Source organism: Neoarius graeffei, chromosome 22 (assembly GCF_027579695.1).
Source record: "Neoarius graeffei isolate fNeoGra1 chromosome 22, fNeoGra1.pri, whole genome shotgun sequence".
In the NCBI taxonomy this organism is placed as follows: Eukaryota; Metazoa; Chordata; class Actinopteri; order Siluriformes; family Ariidae; genus Neoarius; species Neoarius graeffei.
The window spans coordinates 1,605,699-1,630,065 of NC_083590.1; the positions used below are offsets into that span (position 1 = coordinate 1,605,699).

Here is a 24,367-nt window from a genome sequence, read left to right on the forward strand (position 1 = left end):
TGGAACTGTCCACACTCACATGGAAGAGGAGTTTATTTTACCCCACGTACAGTGAGGAGGGTAAGAGAGGCAAAAAAAAAAATCCCTAAGGATCACTTTTGGTGAATTACAAGAAAAAGTAAAATCTTGGGGTTTCCGAGTCTCCAAAACCCCCATCAGACTCCACCTCCATACCAACAGATTATTTGGAAGGTTCCAGAAAAAAAAGCCTTTTCTGTCAGTTAACCCCAAATGTAAGAACCTGAAGTTTGTGAAACACTACGACAACTTTGACTGGAACCGCGTTCTCTGGTCTGATGGAACAAAAATGGAGCTTTTTGCCAATAAACACTCGTGGTGGGTTTGGAGTAAAAACAAGGATGGCGATAATGAAAAGAACCCGATCCCAACTGTAAAATATGGTGACGTTTCTGTGATGTTTTGGAGCTGTTTTTCCTCGAAAGGCCCTGCAACCTTATTAGGCTCCATGGCATCATGAAACACCAGGACATTTTAAATCAACATCTAGCTCCTCTGCCAGGAAACTAAAACTGGGCTGACACTGGATCTTCCAGCAGGACAATGATCTGAAGGATCTGTCCAAATCAACCCTAAAATGGTTCAGTGAGCACAGACTCGAGCTTCTGCCCTGAACATCTCAGTCCCCTGAGCTGAACCCCAGTGAAAACCTGTGGGCTGAGCTGAAGAGGGGAGAGAGAGAGCACAAGAGAAGGTCGAGGACCCTGGATGATCTGGAGAGACTGTGTGAAGAGGAATGGGCTCAATGCCCTGCTCTGGATCTCCAACCTAATAAAATGTTAGAGGAGGCACTCAGTGCTGTTTTACTGCCAATAATCGTGGTGCGTGTGTTTTTGTTGAAAATAATTTTCTTGATGGATTTTTTTTATTTTTTTTTTTTGCTGAATAAATTTCAATTAAAGTTTGGATTTTTTTCTTTTTTTTTTTTCAGTATGAGATGAAGTAGCCCAGTATGGCGCAGCCAGGGCCCCACCCTGGAGCCAGACCTGGGGTTGGGGCTCGTATGCGAGCGCTTGGTGGCCGGGCCTTTGCCCACAGGGCCTGGCCGGGCTCAGCCCGAAGCGGTGACGTGGGCCCGACCTCCTGTGGGTTCACCACCCACAGAGGTAGCCATAGGGGGCTGGTGCAGTGTGGATTAGGCAGCAGTCAAAGGCAGGGGCCTCGACGACCTGATCCCCGAACACAGCGGCTAGCTGTTGGGACATGGAATGTCACTTTACTGGGGGGGAAAGAACCTGAGCTTGTGCGGGAGGTTGAGAGGTACCAGCTAGAGATAGTCGGGCTCACCTCCATGCACAGCTTGGGTTCCGGAACCCAGCTCCTCAAGAGGGGCTGGACTCTCCACTTCTCTGGAGTCGCCCATGGTGAGCGGCGGCGGGCTGGTGTGGGCTTGCTTATAGCTCCCCAGCTCAGCCGCCATGTGTTGGAGTTTACCCCAGTGAACGAGAGGGTCGCCTCTCTGCACCTTCGGGTCGGGGAGAGTGCTCTTGCTGTTGTTTGTGCCTACGGGCCAAATAGCAGTATAGAGTATCCGGCCTTCTTGGAGTCCCTGGGAGAGGTACTGAGAGGTGCTCAGACTGGGGACTCCATTGTTCTACTGGGGGACTTCAGTGCTTATGTGGGCGACGACAGTGGCACCTGGAGGGGCGTGATTGGGAGGAACGGCCTCCCCGATCTGAACCCGAGTGGTGTTTTGTTATTGGACTTCTGTGCTAGTCACAGTTTGTCCATAACGAACAGGTGTCCATAAGTGCACGTGGCACCAGGACACCTAAGGTCGGAGGTCGCTGATCGACTTTGTTGTCATTTCATCTGATCTCCGGCCCTATGTCTTGGACACTCGGGTGAAGAGAGGGGCTGAGCTGTCAACTGATCACCACCTGGTGGTGAGTTGGATCCGCTGGCGGAGGAGGAAGCCGGACAGACCTGGCAGGCCCAAACGTATGGTGAGGGTCTGCTGGGAACATCTGGCCGAGCACCTTGTCGGGGAGGTCTTTAACTCCCACCTCTGGGAGAGCTTCTCCCAGCTTCCGAGGAAGGCAGGGGACATTGAATCTGAGTGGACCACGTTCTCTACCTCCATTGTAGACACAGCTGTTCGGAGCTGTGGCCGCAAGGTCTCCGGTGCCGGTCATGGCGGGAATCCCCGAACCCGGTGGTGGACACCGGAAGTAAGGGACACCGTCAAGCTGAAGAAGGAGTCCTATCGGGCCATATTGGCCTCCAGGACTCCGGAGGCAGCTGATGGGTATCTGCAGGCCAGGCGTGCTGCAGCTTGGGCAGTTGCGGAGGCAAAAACTCGGAACTGGGAGGAGTTCGGTGAGGCCATGGAGGAGGACTATCGGTTGGTCTCGAAGAAATTCTGGCAAACCGTACGGCGCCTCAGGAGGGGGAAGCAGTACTCTGCCAACACTGTTTACAGTGCGGGTGGGGAGCGGTTGACCTTGACTGGGGACATTGTCGGGCAGTGGAAGGAATACTTCGAGGATCTCCTCAATCCCACCGTCACGTCTTCCATTGAGGAAGCGGAGGCTGATGACTCAGAAGTGGACTCGTCCATTACCCAAGCCGAAGTCACTGAGGTGGTTTTCAAGCTCCTCGGTGGCAAGGCACCGGGGGTGGATGAGATCCGCCCCGAGTATCTCAAGTCTCTGGATGTTGTGGGGCTGTCTTGGCTGACACGCCTCTGCAGCATCGCGTGGCGGGTGGGGACAGTGCCTCTGGAGTGGCAGACTGGGGTGGTGGTCCCTCTTTTTAAGAAAGGGGACTGGAGAGTGTGCTCCAATTATAGGGGAATCGCACTTCTCAGCCTTCCTGGGAAGGTTTACTCCAGGGTACTGGAGAGGAGAATTCGGCCAATAGTCGAACCTCGGATCCAGGAGGAACAACGCGGTTTTCGTCCTGATCGTGGAACACTGAACCAGCTCTATACCCTTCATAGGGTGCTCGAGGGTTCATGGGAGTTTGCCCAACCAGTCCATGTGTGCTTTGTGGATCTGGAGAAGGCATTCAACCGTGTCCCTCGTGGTATTCTGTGGGGGGTGCTTCGGGAGTATGGGGTTCGGGGCTCTTTGCTAAGGGCTGTCCAGTCCCTGTACGAACAGAGCAGGAGTCTGGTTCGCATTGCTGGCAGTAAGTCAGACCTGTTCCCAGTGCATGTTGGACTCCGGCAGGACTGCCCTTTGTCACCGGTTCTGTTCATAATTTTTATGGACAGAATTTCTAGGCGCAGCCAGGGGCTGGAAGGAATCCTGTTTGGGAACCACAGGATTTCATCTCTGCTTTTTGCGGATGATGTCCTGTTGGCTTCTTCAAACCAGGACCTTCAGTATGCACTGGGGCGGTTTGCAGTCGAGTGTGAAGCAGCTGGGATGAGAATCAGCACCTCCAAGTCCGAGGCCATGGTTCTCGACCGGAAAAGGGTGGCTTGCCCTCTCCAGGTTGGTGGAGAAGTCCTGCCTCAAGTGGAGGAGTTTAAGTATCTTGGGATCTTGTTCACGAGTGAGGGAAGGATGGAGCGTGAGATCGACAGGCGGGTCGGTGCAGCCTCCGCAGTGATGCAGTCGCTTTACCAGTCCGTCGTGGTGAAGAAGGAGCTGAGCCAAAAGGCGAAGCTCTCGATTTACCGGTCGATCTATGTTCCGACTCTCACCTATGGTCATGAGCTTTGGGTAATGACCAAAAGAACAAGATCGTGGATACAAGCGGCCGAAATGAGTTTCCTTCGCAGGGTGGCTGGGCGCTCCCTTAGGGTGAGAAGCACAGTCACTCGGGAGGAGCTCAGAGTAGAGCCGCTGTTCCTCCACATCAAGAGGAATCAGCTGAGGTGGCTTGGGCATCTCTTTCAGATGCCTCCTGGACGCCTCCCTGGGGAGGTGTTCCAGGCATGTCCCACCGGGAGGAGGCCCCAGGGAAGACCCAGGACACGCTGGAGGAACTATGTCTCTCGGCTGGCCTGGGAACGCGTCGGTGTTCTTCCCGAGGAGCTGGCCGAGGTGTCTGGGGAAAGGGAAGTTTGGGCTTCCATGCTCAGACTGTTGCCTCCGCAACCCGGCCCCGGATAAAGCGGATGAAGACGAGACGAGACAAGATGAAGTGACTTCACCAAAAGGTGGCTTTTTTTTCCCTCCAAGCCTTTTTATTAATCTTTACAAGGGGTGCCAATAATTATGGCAAGCACTGTGTGTTGAGTTTCCTCCAGTTTAAGAGTCAGACAGGTTTATATCTCTGCACTACTGGAAGTGATTGCCAAGTGAGGCTTCATGAAGCAACGAGGCTTTCCAGCCCCCTGAGTCACCAAAAGGGTCATTACTCGAAGTTATGAATCGCAGCCAGATCACCTGATGGTCATGAGTTCTTGTTTGTGGAGCAAAAATTAATTACCAGAGGTAACATATCTGCTCTTCTGTTCCCACTGTAGTCATCAGTCACAGTAATAAGTTATTTTTAATAATTTTTATGCAGACACAACTGGCTATTTATGTTCTTATATAAGGTTATAATTGTATGTGTCAGTGATGACTAAAATAAAAAATAAAGACTGCATGAAAACATTAATAAAGAGGGGTGAACATTTTGCTGGGATTCACTCCACAAACGTTGGATAAATATGTAGTGTGTTGCGTTTTATTTTTTTTTTTTTAATTATTATTATTATCATTATTATTATTATTATTATTATTATTCAAAGGTTTCACAACCACATCAGTCAATACTCCTCCACTTTGCAACACTGACTCATGAATCAAACCTCCATCTCGTGACTCAGGAAGTGTCGGCTCTTTCACGGGCTTTTATTCCGGACCCGAGACTCAAAGTGAATCGCTGACGTGTACCGCACAAACCGTGGCCTTTTCTGTCGTCACTGACGTGGTTTTCTGCAAAACAACGCAAGCCTTGAAGTGAGGCTTCATTCGACACACCCCTTCCTGCTCGATACCATTCCTGCTTGACACACTCCTTGAAGCCTTAGTTTTAAGCAGGGCTTTGAACCGGAATTTTTTTTCCTATTGGTTCGTTCCGAACAGAAACGGAATTTTAACGTTTCCGGTTTTGGGTTCCACCATTAAATAGACGTTCCCGAACCAGTTAGAACAAAAAAATTTCGTTCCCGGAACGGTTAATTACGTTCCCTGTCAGCTGTTTAACAAATGGCTATAAAATTATGTCTCTGTCTCATCCAGCTTAAGCCAAATGTAGGCTAATTCTATTACAACCTTCATTAAATAAGACAAGAAATAATTCAAAACAATTATTATTTCAAATGTTGGCGATTTGGATTCTCAATATGTCTTCCCATCTACACAAACAGAAAAAGTGCCAAAAATGAAAGATAATTCGTTTAGTGTGTTACCAAAGGCTAGTCAGGCCCTATAGAGGGCTACCGCATGACGTCACTGCGCCGCGAGATTTTGTTAGGCGCCATATTGGAAGACCAAGTACACATCTATGCAAGTACATACATACATAAAACAAACTACACCTGAAATGTAGCCAGGGCCGGTTCTGCCCTAATCTGGACCCGGGTGCAACATCGTGCAACACCCCCCCCCCCCCCCCCCCCCCAAAAAAAAAAACAAAAAAAAAACAGTCTAAATCAGGACAACCATCACATAACTATAACTATAAACATTTTATATCAACTATTTTAACTAAATGGGCTATAATAAATAAGCCTGCAGGCAGCCACGGCGGGCTGCCTCAGAAAAGTAACCATTTGTCCTACCTTAAAACTCGTTTTGCATTTTCTGCCTCCTTTTTTGTATTTTCGACCCTCCGTTTATTTTCTTTCCTTTTCTGAAAACCCGATTTGTGTCCAGACATTTTGTTCTGCTACCAACGAACTAACTCGTCAGGTCTCGTCTCTCGAGCCCGCGGTGATTCCCGTGGGAAGGGCAACAACTGATACATTTTTACAAACAGCCAATAGGGAGGTTGCATCGTTCAGGCTCTTCTTTGCTCAGACACTCTAATGCACTTACTCACTAGCAGTCCACCTTCCCGCTCTCTCCATTCAATCAGCGAACGTCACACAGGAAGTGAACCCCAGCGGGTCAGAGAAACTTGCGCAGGAGAAGAATGACTATTTGTAGGCTACATAAACTTTGAGGAACGAAATAAAAACCGGTATTAACCAGTTACCATTATTTTTAATAAGCGTTTCTGTTCCGGAACATAAAAAATAATAAAGTTTCTGGTTTCGTTTCTGTTCCATGTGAAATAGAAAAAGTTCCCGGTTTTCGTTTTCGTTCCTTGAACCGGTTCAAAGCCCTGGTTTTAAGTGTTCCTTCAGTACTTGATACTACAGTGTTCAGTGCTGTTCCGTTCCTGATCAGGTGCTTTTCTGCTCTTTACTGATTGTGTTATTTACACACTACAGTTCAGAGAGTAATGATCTCTAATTGTGTCACAGTTTTGTGTCACATGTCCTCAAACTCACCTGATCTGACTCCTCAGGAAAATGTTACAAGCTCTACAGCTGCGTTGTGTGACCTGTGGCGTGTGTGTGTGTGTGTGTGTGTGTGTGTGTGTGTAGGTTGTGCGCAAGTCGGTGGCTCTGACGGGTGTAGGAGAGCTGCTGAAGACTGAAGGAGTGATGAGGGAAATCCTGCAGCAGGATGAGAGAGTGTGTGTGCATTTCACCTCTGCATTACTCAGTAAGATGCTCTTTCTCTCTCTCTCTCTCACACACACACACACACACACACACACACTTGACCCTCAGTGATGTGTGTTTACATCCACCTACATAAAGATGTGATAGTGAGTGATTCATTTATCATCACATCAGAGCTTTAAAAATCGGCCATGTCCCAAACTGCACAGGATGTTGTTCCAGTCACTCCACGGGCTGTGTCCTCAGCCACACGTGGCCACACTTCAGTGTCTGAATTGATTAAATACTGTAATCCATACTATCTGCAGCACCCTCCGTTATGGGTACCTTTGGTACTCTGTGGTGGTGTGTGAGTGGAGCTGGCAGTTTATGATGCAGCCACAGTGAGTGTGTGGTTGTCATGGTAACTAGTAATGCTTTGAGATCAATCATACACATGATATGCAGTGTGGTGTGTGTCGATATCTATTTGCCCATGACTATGTACACGTGTGTGTGTGTGAATGAGGTCATATTGCTGCTTGTGAGAATGAACAGTAGCTGTTGGAGATGTGACCATTCCTTATGTGTGTAGAGATGATGCAGTGCGTGGAAGATCCTTCTACACTAGACAAAGCCATTCAGGGTGAGAGGAGAACTCTACAGATCTAAAACTGCACCTTTACTTGCATTAGTGTGTGACGTCAACACATCTGAAAGCGCAGTGTAGTGTGTTTTACTAAATCCATAGTGTTAATCAGTAAGAGCATGGTTTTGTACACAGTTTATTTTTATTCTCTTGATCTATCTGTCTCTTTCTAATTCATTTCAATCATTATCTAAATAGTTTGCCAATAACATTCTCTCTCTCTCTCTCTCTCTCTCCGTCCTGTTCCCCATCTTATTTTTAGTGTAATATATAAAATATAGTATAAACATCAGAGAGACCCTACTGACACTGTCACATCAATGTGGATGTAAATTGTGTGTGTGTGTGTGTGTGTGTGTGTGTGTGTGTGTGTGTCAGTGCTGGTTCAGCTGTTGTTGGAACTGAAGACAGAGAAGTTAGTGCAACATGTGATGAATGAGGTCCAAACACAGGTGAGAGACAGACAGACAGACAGACACACATGGATAGAGAAACAGCGACACACAGACTCAGATACGGGGACAGAGAGAGACACACACACATTTGGACATAGACAGATCGTGTCCTATTATTTGACTCATTCATTAAAAAATGATTCCTCTCCGTCTTTCTTGTGCTCTCCCTTTCTCTCTCTCCCCTCCACCTCTCTCTCTTTCCCTCTTGCGCTCTCCCTCCCTCTCTCTGTCTCTTTCTCTCTTGCTCCCCTCTCTCTCTCTCTCTCTCTCTCTCTCTCTCTCTCTCTCTCCCTCCCTCAGCTGTGTGATGTGAAGTGGTTCCTGGTGTGCGTAACATTTCTGGGTAAACTTCTGGATGCTGTTCCTGCAGTAGCCCACATGCTGGCCACCACACACTGTGAGAACACACCCATTCTTTCCTTCTTCTCTTTTAGTGTGAACAGCTTCATTATTATAGATGTGTCGGTGTACGCGTTTCCTTTTTTAAACGTCGTACTGATGCTTGTGTATTTACCCGCATGTTTATGTTTAAATGATAACTGGAGATAATTTTAGGTGCTAGTTGATGAGCCTGTGTCTCTGTTCCAGTGTCTGTGTTGGAGTGTGTGTGTGCACGGGCGGCGAGTGCCGATGAGGAGCTGAAGGCGGCGGTGTGTTACATGTTCCGTGGTGTGTGGGATTCAGAGGTGGCGCTTCATTCTCTGCCAAACACACTCAGAGACAGTGTGTGTGTGTTACTGCTGCAAACACTCACACATGCCTGTTCACACCAGCTCATCGTCAACTGCTTCGGTGTGTGTGTGTGTGTGTGTGTGTGTGTTCATATCAGATAACTGGAGTGTCACTGTGGGTTCCCCCAGTGGGTTTAAATAAAGAGGTGTGTGTGTAGGGCTGCTGTTACTGATGCTGTGCTCAGAAGAGACGGTGTGTTTTCTGATGAACCGAGAAGAGACACAGCATCCTGAACTCCAGCACTGTTCTCTACCACTCATATTGAAGAGGGTACACACACACACACACACACACACACAGAGTTTGGTGTGATGTTTTGCATTAGTGTGAGACTGTTGCGTTGCATTAGTAGTATCCACACACCTCAGTAATGTGTTTGAACATGAATGAAACACTAAACACCACTGTGACCTTAAATAATTAAAGCGCTCATCAAAAAAGTACATCATCCAGAATTTCACTGACATTTTACAAACCTGAGCAAAGGACTTTTTAATCTGATTGTGGTGTGTGTGTGTGTGTGTGTGTAGTTGTTGCTGAGTAGTGATGAGTCTCTGCAGGTGGCCAGTGTTCAGTGTGTGTGTGCTGTACTGAATCACTCCACTCAGTACTGCATCTGCTTCATCCACAACGACATACCCGGTATCACACTCGGCCAATCACAGTGACCCATACTCAATTAGTGCTTGGAGACTGACGTGTGTGTGTGTGTGTGTGTGTGTGTGTGTGTGTGTGTGTGTCAGAGTTCCTGTTTGAACGCTTGAGCAGCAGTAACGACGTGCTCCTGTGGCGTGTGTACAGCTGTGTGTTGCTGCTATGTGAAGACCCGCTGTTTTTCTCACAGGGCCACTCTATTTACGGTGAGTGTCCTGCCCCTGTGGCGTCTGTCTGTCTGTCTGTTTGTTTTTTTTTCCTTCTCAGGTGTCCAGTTAGAACACACCTGGCTACGTCAGCAGACTGGTATGTTCTTGCTAACGTCGGCTAATCTCTGTTAAAATTGTTGGAATTCCATAAGCATCAATATTGATAAATAACAGTAATAAGACTCGATTGCTGTGTGTGTGTGTGTGTGTGTGTGTGTGTGTGTGTGTGTGTGTGTTAGGTATCGAGTCTTTGGTGCGCAGTCTGAAGGTGTCACTGAAGCTGTCTAACCTGGAGGTACCCAAACAGGGACTACAGCTCCTTACAGTTATACTGGAGAAGTAGCGCGCGCACACACACACACACACACACACACACACACACACTTACAAAATGCTGTCATACACACTCACCACATGTTGCATATTAATATACTGTGTGTGTTAGGCAGCCAGCAGGTGTGCGTCTGTTCCCGATTGGCCCAGCGTTTGCAGGTGTGACTGAAGTTGTGATAGGGGGCGTGGCTTCACCCTGTCTCAGAGTAGCAACGCAGGCAGCACGAGCAGCGACTGCACTGATGAAGTACACACAGTACACACACACCTACACATTTTTGCTACATGATGGGGACCTGTTAGCTCCAGTTTACATGCAGCTTGGTAATCGGTTAATAATCGGGCTGATAGCTTGGTCAGAATAAACACTCCTAACGCAGGTGTGCGTGCTCACGGTATGAAATGGGTAGACCTGTTTTCTTGTACTATAACGTCACATGCCTGTTAGAATAAGCAGGCTCAGTAAGGGATCTGCTTATGGACCCTTTATCGAGGTCCTTTGTTGCTCTTGGAGAAAGAGAGAGCGGTAGTGTGTGTGTGAGATGAAATCCCCAGCAGAGTCCATTCTACTTCCAGAGTGTTGAAGTACACAGAAAGTGTCACTGAACTGCTGAATGGGAGATGACTGGTTTATGAGGTGGCCAAATAACTGATAAAGTCCATGTGCATTTCTTGCCCTTTTCCTGATTTTTCCAGCTTTTTTTGTTTGTGTGGTGTCCGCACGGTGTCGGTGTCAAAAAGCAGTTTGAATAGTTCAGTAGGGAGGTATGCATCTGATGTGTCTGCTTGCAGTCCTGATGTTCTGTGGAGAACAATCCTAGTGCTTTGTGAGGCAGTGTCAGGGTCATTTTCTCTTTTCCATGGCCCAGATCTGTGGTGTGGCTGCTCATGTGGAGATCTTGATTGGGTTTGGTGACCCCTCCTTCTCTGTGTATAGTAAATACTGCTGTTTCTGGAAGCTGTTCTTCACTGTACATGCGATATGTACAAAAGGATGTTTTTTTAGTACAGTATTGTAACAGGTTCCTCTCTGGGTCTGATGAAATATTTAGCTACGAGTGATTGGTGTAGTGGTTAGCGCTGTCGCCTCACAGCAAGAAGGTCCGGGTTCGAGCCCCGTGGCCGGCGAGGGCCTTTCTGTGTGGAGTTTGCATGTTCTCCCCGTGTCCGCGTGGGTTTCCTCGGGTGCTCCGGTTTCCCCCACAGTCCAAAGACATGCAGGTTAGGTTAACTGGTGACTCTAAATTGAGCGTAGGTGTGAATGTGAGTGTGAATGGTTGTCTGTGTCTATGTGTCAGCCCTGTGATGACCTGGCGACTTGTCCAGGGTGTGCCCCGCCTTTCACCCGTAGTCAGCTGGGATAGGCTCCAGCTCGCCTGCGACCCTGTAGAACAGGATAAAGCGGCTACAGATAATGAGATGAGATGATTGGTGCAGTTGGCCTTGGATAGTGAAATCTATACTTTCCTGCATCTTTCTCTACATCTTTCTCATCTTCACTTGGACGAAGAGTATAGGTAATGTCAATAAACCTGTGTATTTTTTCCTTCACTGTTCTCAGTACTTTTTTCTTCATCAAGCAAAAGCACACAATACTCCTGTGTTGAAATTCAGTGTGGGACAGGTAATGGTGGCCCTTGCCCACAGGATGCACCTGTAACCTGTATTTAAAATGACCTGCTGCTGTCACAGGATTTGATGCCAGCAGCTCACATCGTGTTTCCCAGGTCATCTCCTCTTGTCTGCTCATCCCCTGGGTGCTTCGCTGCTGCAAGCAGTTTGTACTGTCGCTCTGCCAAAAGGAAGGAGACCCACGGACATTTTACAGAATGTTGTTTTTGGTGATTCTCATGTCTTCCTGGGTCATAAATCATCCCTGAGTTCATCACCTGTCTTCTGGTGTCTGCAGTAAGACTGCCTTTAGCAGTGCAATAAAGATACAGTATGATCCTTTCTCTGTTGATGCTCACAAACTTACTGTGCAAAAAACATATTCTACATTCTGGGCAAATTTTTGAACCTTGTTGACGTAGCTTTGAGACAAAATACTTTTTAGGTGATAATTTTACATCTCTCTTCACCATAAATCTGCATTCTCCAGATGGAAGAAGCTGTGGAAAAGCCTTCTCTTTACATTCTTCATCAGTCGTTATAGCACTTGGACGTTACCCGTCACCAGGTGCTACACAGTAATCAGGTGTCCTGCTCCACCCTCTCACTTAAACCCAGTCTCTCTGACTCTGTCTGAGACCTGACACTCTAAAAACACTCAAGACTGTTGGTACATTAATATCTCACCCTTTTCGGATAGTATAATGTTCACTGTGCCTGGGTCATAACTCTAATCCATCTCTAAATGACTATAGGTGTTAGATGTAATGGGGACTGAGTGGGGTTTATTGATGTTACATCCAACACCAATTACAACCCCGATTCCAAAAAAGTTGGGACAAAGTGCAAATTGTAAATAAAAATGGAATGCAATGATGTGGAAGTTTCAAAATTCCATATTTTATTCAGAATAGAACATAGATGACATATCATACGTTTAAACTGAGAAAATGTATCATTTAAAGAGAAAAATTAGGTGATTTTTAAATTTCATGACAACAACACATCTCAAAGTTGGGACAAGGCCATGTTTCCCACTGTGAGACATCCCCTTTTCTCTTTACAACAGTCTGTAAACGTCTGGGGACTGAGGAGACAAGTTGCTCAAGTTTAGGGAGAGGAATGTTAACCCATTCTTGTCTAATGTAGGATTCTAGTTGCTCAACTGTCTTAGGTCTTTTTTGTCGTATCTTCCGTTTTATGATGCGCCAAATGTTTTCTATGGGTGAAAGATCTGGACTGCAGGCTGGCCAGTTCAGTACCCGGACCCTTCTTCTACACGGCCATGATGCTGTAATTGATGCAGTATGTGGTTTGGCATTGTCATGTTGGAAAATGCAAGGTCTTCCCTGAAAGAGACGTCGTCTGGATGGGAGCATATGTTGCTCTAGAACCTTTCAGCATTGATGGTGTCTTTCCAGATGTGTAAGCTGCCCATGCCACACGCACTAATGCAACCCCATACCATCAGAGATGCAGGCTTCTGAACTGAGCGCTGAGAACAACTCGGGTCGTCCTTCTCCTCTTTAGTCCGAATGACATGGCGTCCCTGATTTCCATAAAGAACTTCACATTTTGATTCGTCTGACCACAGAACAGTTTTCCACTTTGCCACAGTCCATTTTAAATGAGCCTTGGCCCAGAGAAGACGTCTGCGCTTCTGGATCGTGTTTAGATACGGCTTCTTCTTTGAACTACAGAGTTTTAGCTGGCAACGGCGGATGGCACGGTGAATTGTGTTCACAGATAATGTTCTCTGGAAATATTCCTGAGCCCATTTTGTGATTTCCAATACAGAAGCATGCCTGTATGTGATGCAGTGCCGTCTAAGGGCCCGAAGATCACGGGCACCCGGTATGGTTTTCCGGCCTTGACCCTTACGCACAGAGATTCTTCCAGATTCTCTGAATCTTTTGATGATATTATGCACTGTAGATGATGATATGTTCAAACTCTTTGCAATTTTACACTGTCGAACTCCTTTCTGATATTGCTCCACTATTTGTCGGCGCAGAATTAGGGGGATTGGTGATCCTCTTCCCATCTTTACTTCTGAGAGCCGCTGCCACTCCAAGATGCTCTTTTTATACCCAGTCATGTTAATGACCTATTGCCAATTGACCTAATGAGTTGCAATTTGGTCCTCCAGCTGTTCCTTTTTTGTACCTTTAACTTTTCCAGCCTCTTATTGCCCCTGTCCCAACTTTTTTGAGATGTGTTGCTGTCATGAAATTTCAAATGAGCCAATATTTGGCATGAAATTTCAAAATGTCTCACTTTCGACATTTGATATGTTGTCTATGTTCTATTGTGAATACAATATCAGTTTTTGAGATTTGTAAATTATTGCATTTCGTTTTTATTTACAATTTGTACTTTGTCCCAACTTTTTTGGAATCGGGGTTGTATCATGTAGTTATTACTTGTGTTATCAGTGATATTACAGGCATTTAGCAGACACTCTAACCCAGAGCAGCCTGGGGTTGGGTGCCTTGTTCAAGGGAGTTTCAACCACTCCTGCTGGTGGTGGTCCAGGGAATTGAACCAGCAACCTTTTGATGCCAAAACTGCTTCTCTAACCATTAGACCATCGCTTCCACAGGTCAGTGACTCTAAAGACCAGGTGTACTTTAAGATAGTGTAGTGTGGGTGTCATTAATACACTAACACAGGCAGTGGGGAAATACCAATAATACGAGGGTGAAAGAAAACAACCCTGATCAGGTCACAGGCACCATGGAGTGAACTGTACATCCACAGGTTTCAGGTTCAGACGCTGGCACAGCCTCCTGTTTCCTCATCCTCATTTTTTTTTAAACATCCATTTTTACCTCTCTTGAAAAAGAGTAAATAAAACATTAGTTTATATGCCATAACCCAACCTGCAAGGTGATGTTTGCATGTCCTTACTATTAGACCCGATATTCATCTCAGTATTTTCCTCCTTGAACTCTTTCTTGTTTAATAATGATGTGGATTTTTATCTTGGCCTGTTGTAATGTACATTCAGGCATCTGCTAAAAATTCCGAAGGATTTTGATATGTCCAAGGAAGTCCGACTGATCCAGCTCAGTGTGTTTGAGACCTGTGGGATAAGGTGTTTTATAAACTTATTTGGTGTTGAGGATGTTTTGCTCCATATTCATTAACGAACAAACATTCAAGTGCAAAACGTCTGCACACAAATTTATACACTGGGATGTAAGCACCTAGCTGTGGCTTCTGTACCTTGTGAGCATGGGGTTTTTGTCTGTTTGTTTTTTAAATCTGGGAATATCATAATTTAAATAAAAGGAATGGACTAAAGCCCAGTACTGCAGAGCACATCATTTTTAACCCTTTAAGTGTCCATTAGTTTCTGTATTTTATAACTATGCATGTGTGTTTATGCAGGCTTACCCAGATGCACAAAACCTGTCTCATCTGTCTTTGGTTTGCAAGTACAAACCCACTGTGCATTGCAGATGCATAACTGCGTAAACTAATGTGCAGTCAAAACCTAATAGACCTTATAAGGCAATGGAAGTGGTAGCCATTGGGCTACCGTTGCACTACTGCCTTTAATCAAACATGAATACTGTGTTTACGATGTGCATATTTCTCTTGGAAATGACTCTGATGAAACACATTCTCTTATAAGGAAACCGTGCGCTGTGTGAGTTCAGAATTCAGTGTCTCAGTGGCCCACTCCGCTCAGACACACAGGTACTGTAGGACCTTTAATTGTCCAGCAGGTGACTGTGTAGAGCTGGGTGTCAAATGCTTTGAAGCTCTGACTGTTTTTGCTTCCAGTGTATCACTAATTAAAAACCATCACTATCTACGAGAATCGCAGAGTTCACTGGCTGAAGACCGAGCCTCAGAACTGTGAGATCGATTCATGCCTTAGCCATTAACTTATATAGAGCATTCAACAGACATGGGTACAGCTGGAGCAGAGTACCACTGATTATAACCGGGATGGTTCTCTCTGGGGGGCGGCACGGTGGTGTAGTGGTTAGCACTGTCGCCTCACAGCAAGAAGGTCCTGGGTTCGAGCCCCGGGGCCGGCGAGGGCCTTTCTGTGCGGAGTTTGCATGTTCTCCCCGTGTCCACGTGGGTTTCCTCCGGGTGCTCCGGTTTCCCCCACAGTCCAAAGACATGCAGGTTAGGTTAACTGGTGACTCTAAATTGAGCGTAGGTGTGAATGTGAGTGTGAATGGTTGTCTGTGTCTATGTGTCAGCCCTGTGATGACCTGGCGACTTGTCCAGGGTGAACCCCGCCTTTCGCCCAGCTCGCCTGCGACCCTGTAGAACAGGATAAGCGGCTGCAGATAATGGACGGATGGATGGGTCTCTCTGGCTCCCTATGGTATCAAGATCTGGCAATGTTTCTGGCTGCTCTCTGCCCCCCCCCCCCCCCCCCCCCCCCATTGATGGCACATGGTTAAAGTGCCATTCCACCATTGGATGTATTCTTTGGCATAAAATACAATATATTTTGACAACATATATAAATGGTATCACTAGATAGAGAAATATTTTAGCTTCAAAATGATATATCAAACATAATTTTTTTGACAATGACAAGTATATTAATTTTGCGACCAAAGTCACCTACCCTTTTAATTTCCGCACGTGATGTCATCGGCAGGTTCCCCTTCTTGTGTACCGTGTGACGTGACACATATTATCAGCAAATGCGGATAGAACGCGATAAAAATAATACTAATAACTCTAGCTAATACCAATAAATCTAGCTAACTGAAAGATTAACTCAAATTTTTCGCAATTTTTTTGGCCCCCATATACGAGGAGAAATGACTCTCTCACTTTGGGGGTTTCCTGGTCTAAAAATAGACCGACACGTGGTACACAAGAAGGGGAACCTGCCGATGACATCACGTTTCACTACCGCGCGGAAATTAAAAGGGTAGGTGACTTTGGTCGCAAAATTAATATACTTGTCGTTGTCAAAAAATTGTTTGATATATCATTTTGAAGCTAAAAGATTTCTCTGTCTAGTCATGTTGTCATAAAATATATTGTATTTTATGCCAGTGGTGGAATGGCACTTTAAGACAGCTTCATCTTGCTTAATGTCATGAATCTGCACAGCTGTGTGTCCAGCACCGTACATGTATAGCAGTGCGATGATAGCCCAGTGGCTAAAACATTCAACTTCTGATTGGAAGGGCTTGAATTCAAATCTCAGTGCCACATAGCTGCTACTGCTGAGCCCTTGAGCAAGGCTTTTAACTCTCAACTTCTCAGTTGTATAAATGTAAGTCGCGCTTTTGTCTTCTAAACTAATTCCAGATCAGCCATGAACAACTTTACTGTTTCCAAGACTGCTAGCTGATCTATCTGAGAGATGGATAAACAGTGTACTGTACTACCGTAGAGGAAGCAGCCTGGTGATTCTCTGAATTCACAATTCTGAATTGTGTGACTGATTTGTAACTAAGCTATAATCATAATATACTGAAACTGCTATATGAGCGGATTAATGGTTGATTTTTATTATGCTTTATATGGGAATAATTTATAATCCCACTATCTAGTGTCTCTTCTGCATAAAGGACAAGTTCCCTTTTAGTCTGGTTCCTCTAAGTTTTATTCTTCACGTCGCTGCATTACATTACAGGCATTTAGCAGACGCTCTTATTCAGAGTGATGCACAATGAGCACGCTCACCCAGCACCCGGGCGGGGCTGCCCTTTTTCAAGGGCACGTCAGCCGTGACTTTTCCTTCCAGTCCAGGGAATTAAACCAGCAACCCTTTGGGTTCAAGGCTGCTTCTGTAATCTTTAGGTCATGGCTGTTCTTGAAAAACTGCAGGGAGGTTTTTTTTTTTTCCCTTAACTGCCTTGCCTCCTCATTAGGGATGTTTAAATCATTATCTGGATTTCTATAAAGCTGCTTTGGGAAATGTCCATTGTTTAAACTGCTGTAGTAATGAATCTGAATTTATTTAAATTCAGTGTTATTGTAGCTACAATAAAGTAAAGCACAACATGTCAGTCTTAATTCTGCTATGGTCCATCATAACCAGTTCATAACCACTCCATTTGCTCCTTTCAGTTCTTTCATTCAAAAACGCAGCACATCATTGTATCGTTATATTAAGAACACCAGCTCACCCTCCACTGGTGGCTCACTGGTTAAGCTCTGGGTTAATGCTCAGAAGATGATGGGTTCAAGCACCTCCAAGCTGCCACTGTTGGGCCCTTGATCATGGCCCTTAATCCTCTCTGTTCCAGGGGTGCTGTATATAGCTGACCCTGTGCTCTCACCCCAGTGTCCTAACAAGTTGGGACATACGGAAAGACTTTCTCTGTGCTGTAATGTGACAAATAAAGCCTTACCTGTTAACAGCCTCATAGGAAGTCTTGCTCTTTTTAGTAAAATTTAGCTGCCGCCACCACAAGGTCAATTAAATGTTTATCCAAAGGCTGTTTTCTCTATTAAATATAAAAACGTTACATAAATCACTGAAGATATAGCGAGGTAAGCCAGTGTATGCTAGTTTACTGTTAGCTAATCAGCTAGCTGTGTATTTAATGAGGGTAATCATGCAAATATTGCAAGGAAATTTAAATTGTCGAGATTATTTTAGCTTAATAGTTTTATTTTCTTTCGCAAAAAAACATGAAATGTATAGAATATGGATGTGCAAATATGAATACATAATTGTGGCACATGTACCAGGTACTCTTGGTTGCTGCCCTTTGGCTGCAGGGTGCTCTTGTACACACACTCTCAGGTTCGAGACTGATTTCTGTTTAAATGTGTGTTTGATTTATGAGACTCGCCTCCAGTGAAGCAGAATGTTGTTGATCTGTAAACACTGCGTGTGTAGGATGCATCACCAGTCCACTCCAGTGCATTATGGGGAATTGAAAAAGATCGTGGAGGCTTTGTCATGCAGATTCTTGGAGTTACCCTCACGGACCATCTCACAACGCAGAGTGAGTGTATGTGTGTGAGGGACCATAACTTGAAGAGAAAATGATGGAATTGAATACACCATCATGACAGATTTGTGTGTGTGTGTGTGTGTGTGTGTGTGTTAGAGATGTTTTGCCGATTCTGAATCCAGTTCTCAGTCCACCAAAGCAGGAGCGTTTTTAATGCAGGCCCTGGTCTGCTTTCACGAGACGTGCAGGTCAGTGATACACGGTGTGGAACAGTAATGCAGTGCCTTAATGAATGCAAGTCAGAGAGAACTTTATTGTGCTTAGCACCGCACTCTGTGGGAACATCAGGTGTTTGTGTTCAGGCTGGTGGAGGAGTGTGTGTGTGAGGCCAGTGTGAAGGACGGCCCTTTGACAGCAGCAGCAGATCCACAGAATGAGGACACGCTGGAGTCGGTGTGTGTGTGTTTGCTGAAGTGCTGTGATACAGCGTACATTCCTACAGTTACTGTAAGTCTCACACACACAACCTGTTCAGCACTTTTACCACATGCACAGAGTTCATTAAACACGTGAACACACACTTGGGCTGTACATAGTGAAGGTTAAACGTGTGTGTGTGTGTTTAGAGAGTTTGTGAACGCACCCCCAGTCCCCGGGTTCTGCAGCTCTTCCTCTCCATTCTCTCTGCGCAGTTCTCTCTGTCACCCTCACACATGCCTGCCTTTGCCAACAAGCTTGGTGAGCACACACACACACACACTGATCCAAGTCTAGCACAGTTTCTAACATTAAAATTAATTTCTTTTTAAGTTATTAAAATATGAAATGCCTCCCCCCCTCTCTCTCTCAGCCTCGTCGGGTTTCATTAGGCTGACTGTAGAGAACAAGGCTCTTCTGTGTTCAGGAAACAGGTATAAGTACTCTGAGTACTAACAGTGTTCCTGTTTACAGCTTGATAACGATAACTGAAACCTCAGGTTCAGTGACTTACTGCTGAAGGTTCGAGAGCTCTGAATGTGATGGGCAGAATGTTCAGCGCAGAGCTGGAACACTGTCCGACTGGAATTATGATGAAAACAGGAAGTGATAGATGGATGAGTATTAATAAACCGTGAATGCTTCCTGTCAGTACAGTGTTTATGTTGAGTGTTTTATTTCTCTCTGCCTGCTGATTTTTCAGACATGCATCTCTAAACATGGCTTGCTGTGGCTTTCTTCTGAAACTCTGCATGTGTTTACTGTCTCAGCCTGATCCAGAGACCCACAGGCACCTAGGTGTGTGTGTGTGTGTGTGTGTGTGTGTGTGTGTGTGTGTGTGACCAGTTAAAGAACTGTTTAGGGTGGTTCTCCACTATAGTTGCAAATTGGTGTCACCTCACTTAACAAGTATTCTGAGACCAGGCCTTTAAATAAAATCAGGGTGTCTGTGTTCATATGCCTTCCTATTGATTATAAAAATTAATTGATATTAAATTTTATCCACTCAAATATAATAGTGTTGGTAGAATGAAGCATGAAGAAAAGCACATTTTGAAAATATTTCCAATGCTAGTCAGAAATTTTCCCGCCAAGAAATTGATTTTTGGTGTCCCATTAAGTCAGTACACTAACAGTACTAACTACTAGAGACACCTGGGGAAAATGGACAGAACTATTCTAATGAGACGACTGCAGTGCATTGTGGGAATCCCACAAGTTCAAGGGAGGGAAACACTGAATTTCATATTGTGGTAGTTTTCCAGCATTGTTCAGGTTTGTATGGCAATTTTTAACAGAATTTATAATAGCAGTCAATACACTAACACTTCTAGAATGATGTAGGCCCAGCTTTGTCATGAAAACATGTTTGTGCCATGAATGTGAGTTAGAAGACCTTTCAACTAGACTACAATGCACAGGCATCATATACACATCTGCAGCGCTCGAAACTAACGGTGTCCCGATGTCCCGGGGACCATAAAAAATGTCATCGGGACACAAAATTATCATGTCTGGGACAATCCCGGGACAATGGAAAAAAATAGATCTAGAAAAAAAGTTCTACATTAATATTATTTACAAAGCCGTAACACATATGTAGACATTCACCTAATTTGTCAATTTTAATTTTAAAACATTAACAGCGAAAAATACATAGTAGCTACACTTTCTATGCACCTGCATCCGTAGGCTACAGAGCAGCGCATTCTGTTCTAGAATCTTCGGCCGGTGTCCGCATTATATGGACTTGGAATGGAATTGCTACCGCACACGCTGCGCCGACTCTTGCCAGAACAAAAATGCTGAAGTGGTTGAAGCGGCCCGACCGCGGGGAAGAAACTGAAAGCCCAGACATAACGTCTCCGGGACCTTCAGGATCCAAAGTGTCATCGCCTGGTCTGCAGGCAACGCTAGCAACTGAATGAACTTAATGAACACTGTTAGACACGTTATAAAATACAACAGGAATGATGTGGATGATATTGACGGAAGATACCATTCAACAGAATAAGTGAGTTTTCTTGGTGTATTTCTAGTTCAGAAAGTTTAGTCAGTCAGCAGCACAGCTAGGCTCGGACCTGCTGGCACTATGCTGATGTTGCTAACATTTGCACCCACGTTTCGGCAGCGGAAGTTCATAAAATGGATAACGGAAAGTTCATAAAAATGGATAACGGTAATGGTGAAAATTATAAGTCGGCCTTATAAGTGCCAACAGATATTCAAGGTATAAGTAGATGAAATGAACATAAAAGGGGTGTTATTTTCAACTAAAGTGTACTGCAGATGTAGGGAGTTGAAACATTTTCTGAATGAGCTAGTTGGCCCCTTTAAATAAACGGGTATCTATTCATACAGTGAGATCGCCAAAGTTTAATAAACTGAAAATGCAATAACTGTAATTTTGAAGTAGATGATGTATTGGACATGTGTCGCTTGTGTCTTGTGACTTATTGTAAAAATGATATAAAGGGTTCAAAATCGCATAGTTACAAATATAATAGTAACTTCATATGATAATATTAACCACTGGTTATTTCAGAGAGAAAAAAAATGGGGACACTATTGCTTCCATTCGGGACAATACAACACAGAATTCGGGACCACTGGGGGACACAAAGAAAAAAAGTTAATTTCGAGCCCTGCACATCTGCACCCTGGTGACCAGATGATGAACTATTTGTCCATACACTAACAGTCCATACACTCACACCGGGGTCTGTTTGTGTACTGACTATTGTGTTAGTGTATTGACCAATTTGATAGGATGACAGTTTGATGTCTCTCGATCCCTTTTGTATCCTACCAGGATATCTTTAAAGGTTTTCTGATTAGGCCTAGTCAATTTCTGAGAGTGTCTGTGTACTAACTTAAAAATTTGAATTTGCCCCCCCCCCCCCCCCCGTACGCACCTTTTACAAACTGTTAATTTTGCTTCCAGCTTCCCCTACTGTACTTACTACCTGGTTGAATGATTGATCTTTACTGTTCTGCTCAAATAATCAACTTCGTTGTCTTATTTTTGAACATGTCAGTACACAAACACTGCACCCTTTTAATACATATATTTATTGTTCTATTGTGATAAATATACATTTTCAAATAGAATGATTTATAATAAGGCCCAGATTTGTAATTGGGGTCAATTACATTTTGATTTTGGTCAGAGATTATGGATTTATTAGGCATTTCAGAGACCTGTTTGTGTACTGACAGAGACAAGGGCAACCTTGACCTTGAAATGACCTTGACCTTTGACCTTGAATTTTGCCATATCGAGCAATAAGAAGATACCTTGATAAAACTCCAAAATTGGCTACCAGAATTCTGCCTTATGAACTTATCAGTTTCCTCAAGGTCCATATCCCAATTTGCAACTCTAGTGGAGAACCAAGCTGTGCATTGTTGTGCTCCTCTGTTTGAAGGTATCCCCCCACCTCTCTCTCTCTCTCAGGTGTTGAGGAGGTGGAGCGTGTGTTGCGTGAGTGTTTGCCGTCTCTGTCCTATCGCGTGGGTGATTGGCCGTCAGTTCTGTGTGAGGTTCTGGTCGCTAATCAGACCACACAGTACTGTTTACTGCACCTGCTCTGTCTCTCACTGATGCATGGCGACAGGTGTGTGTGTGTGTTTATTACAGTTCAACAGCAGTGAGAATGAAGAGGAGGTGGGCTTTAATGTGCTCCTCTCACAAAGTTCTAGAAGTACTAAATATATGGAATATTGTGTGTTAATTAGCTTCAAATGGACTTGTGTCTTAATCGGAACAAATACAGTGTGATACACACGACCAGATTAATACACAGGAATAAACATACGTGTGTGTGTGTGTGTGTTACAGGCTGCTTCCTGATGCCACAGTGTTCTCCAGTGTAGTACAGTTTAACAGTGCAGTGATGGAGCAGTGTGATACCCTTCCTCCATCAGTACTGCAGTCTGTTCTTTATCTCTTATCAGAAACGCAGGAGAGCAGCTCGGATCTAGACTGGGTACCACACACACACACACACACCAGCCCATACATGTTCATTCCTTTTCATGCACTGTTAGCCTGTTGATCTTTTCTTCTGGCCCTCAGCCTCTTCTGAAGAGCATCAGTAAGGTCCTGTCATCCTCACTTCCATCCTCTTCTCCTCTGTCCGTCCCTCATCCCTCACTCCTGCGCTTCATCTTCCGTTACCCCGAGCTCGCTGAGCGGTTTGGGAGGACGGTTCTGACCGGGTGGCTGAAAAGAGGATCACAGCTGACTGGGAAAGCTCTGGATCCAGAGCAGACAGTACTGATGGAGCTCCTGGAGAAGAACCCTGCTGTTCTGTTAACAATGCTGGTGAAACGAACACACACTGACACTTAACTGCATACACACACATCTTTCTAAAACACCAACACTGCTTCCTACTCTCTCAAACTCATTATATATTTTATTGATTATAGATTTCTGTAGTTTCCCAGTGATTCATTTTTATCTCAAGTATTAGATGATAAATGCAGTTTCATGGCCATGGATGCTTTCACTCCACCATTCAAAGAGGTGACCTCATCCTCCCCAAGCTAACATCCGAGCCTCATCAAAATTGATGTTATCCTTACTAATGCACCATATAAGTACCCTGCTGTGGGCGTTTTCTCCAACGATGGAGTTAGTGATCACTGTGCAGTTGTCTGTGTAAGAAACTGTAAATCAATTAAAGTGAAGCCACGGTTTATTTTTAAAAGGAATTATAAATGTTTTAATGAGCAGGCTTTTTTGCATGACATCCATCTAAGTGACTTAAATAGAGTGTGTTATATGGATGATGTAGAACTGGCATGGGATTATTTCAAAAACACGTTTTTATCTATAATAGACAAACATGCGAAAATATAGAGTGAAGGGTAGGGATAACCCTTGGTTTAACGACACTCTTGCAGTAGCCATTAGAGAAAGAAATGAAGCTTGGGCTAAAGCTAAACGGTTTAATGACGGGAAACACTGGTTATCTTATAGAGTTTTAAGAAATAAATGTACTAGATTAATAAAAAATACAAAAAGTGAGCACTACCTAAATTTAATACAGGAAAACCTAAATGACCCCAAAACATTCTGGAAACTAGTTAAATCTACCTCGGGGGATGTGCCTCTCCCCACCATTCCTGAAGCTATTATAACAGAACAAGGAGAAGGGAGGGGTAAACTAAATTTAGCAGAGGTTTTTAATAAATACTTTATCAATGCAGGAATGGTGACACAGTCGGTCCTCCCAACCTCCAATGCAGACAGTGAACCCCCTTCAGTCTCTTCTAGCTTTTTCATACCTGCCAACCTGTACGCATCTTGCGTAGCCGCTACGAATTTTTACCTCATTGTACGACTGTACGTTTTCACATTAAAAAGTACGCATATTGTCCGAACTCGCATTTCAGTCAAGTTCTTGCTGAAGTTGATACCGCTGATCTGTGAGAAAACTCAAAGCCAGAATGGAACGCTTTGCCCAATCCCCCCGCCCCTCTTCCAGAGCGTGTGGCTCCGCCCTCTTCTCCCCCTCCCCTTCCCCCTTCGCGTCTCTGACTTGAGTGCAGCGGTGCAGCCAGAGGTGGCGAGAGCGAGTCGGGGATTGAAACATCAGTTAGAGAAGAGAGATTTCATCGATGATGGTCAACAATCCATTCTGCAAAGATCACTGGAAAGGTAAAATAAAAACATTAGGTCAGCCCAGTAAACCGACATTGTTAACCCCTCGTGAACGTTATACCAG

At 44.8% G+C, this 24,367-nt stretch overlaps 1 protein-coding gene across 1 annotated transcript in view; it reads left to right on the forward strand.

The window, feature by feature from the left end:
* The window catches only part of LOC132871049 (meiosis inhibitor protein 1-like), a 39,932-nt gene that overhangs the window by 605 nt on the left and 14,960 nt on the right, over nt 1–24,367 (forward strand). The window contains exons 3-21 of the mRNA XM_060905203.1: nt 6,554–6,674; nt 7,209–7,259; nt 7,641–7,714; nt 8,018–8,114; nt 8,306–8,509; nt 8,607–8,719; nt 8,980–9,091; nt 9,193–9,309; nt 9,552–9,651; nt 9,758–9,892; nt 18,098–18,206; nt 18,312–18,403; nt 18,518–18,662; nt 18,782–18,893; nt 19,006–19,066; nt 19,336–19,430; nt 22,090–22,249; nt 22,474–22,621; nt 22,711–22,959. Coding sequence (XP_060761186.1) covers nt 6,554–6,674; nt 7,209–7,259; nt 7,641–7,714; nt 8,018–8,114; nt 8,306–8,509; nt 8,607–8,719; nt 8,980–9,091; nt 9,193–9,309; nt 9,552–9,651; nt 9,758–9,892; nt 18,098–18,206; nt 18,312–18,403; nt 18,518–18,662; nt 18,782–18,893; nt 19,006–19,066; nt 19,336–19,430; nt 22,090–22,249; nt 22,474–22,621; nt 22,711–22,959 — 2,295 coding nt within the window. The remainder of the gene's footprint in view (nt 1–6,553; nt 6,675–7,208; nt 7,260–7,640; nt 7,715–8,017; nt 8,115–8,305; nt 8,510–8,606; nt 8,720–8,979; nt 9,092–9,192; nt 9,310–9,551; nt 9,652–9,757; nt 9,893–18,097; nt 18,207–18,311; nt 18,404–18,517; nt 18,663–18,781; nt 18,894–19,005; nt 19,067–19,335; nt 19,431–22,089; nt 22,250–22,473; nt 22,622–22,710; nt 22,960–24,367) is intronic.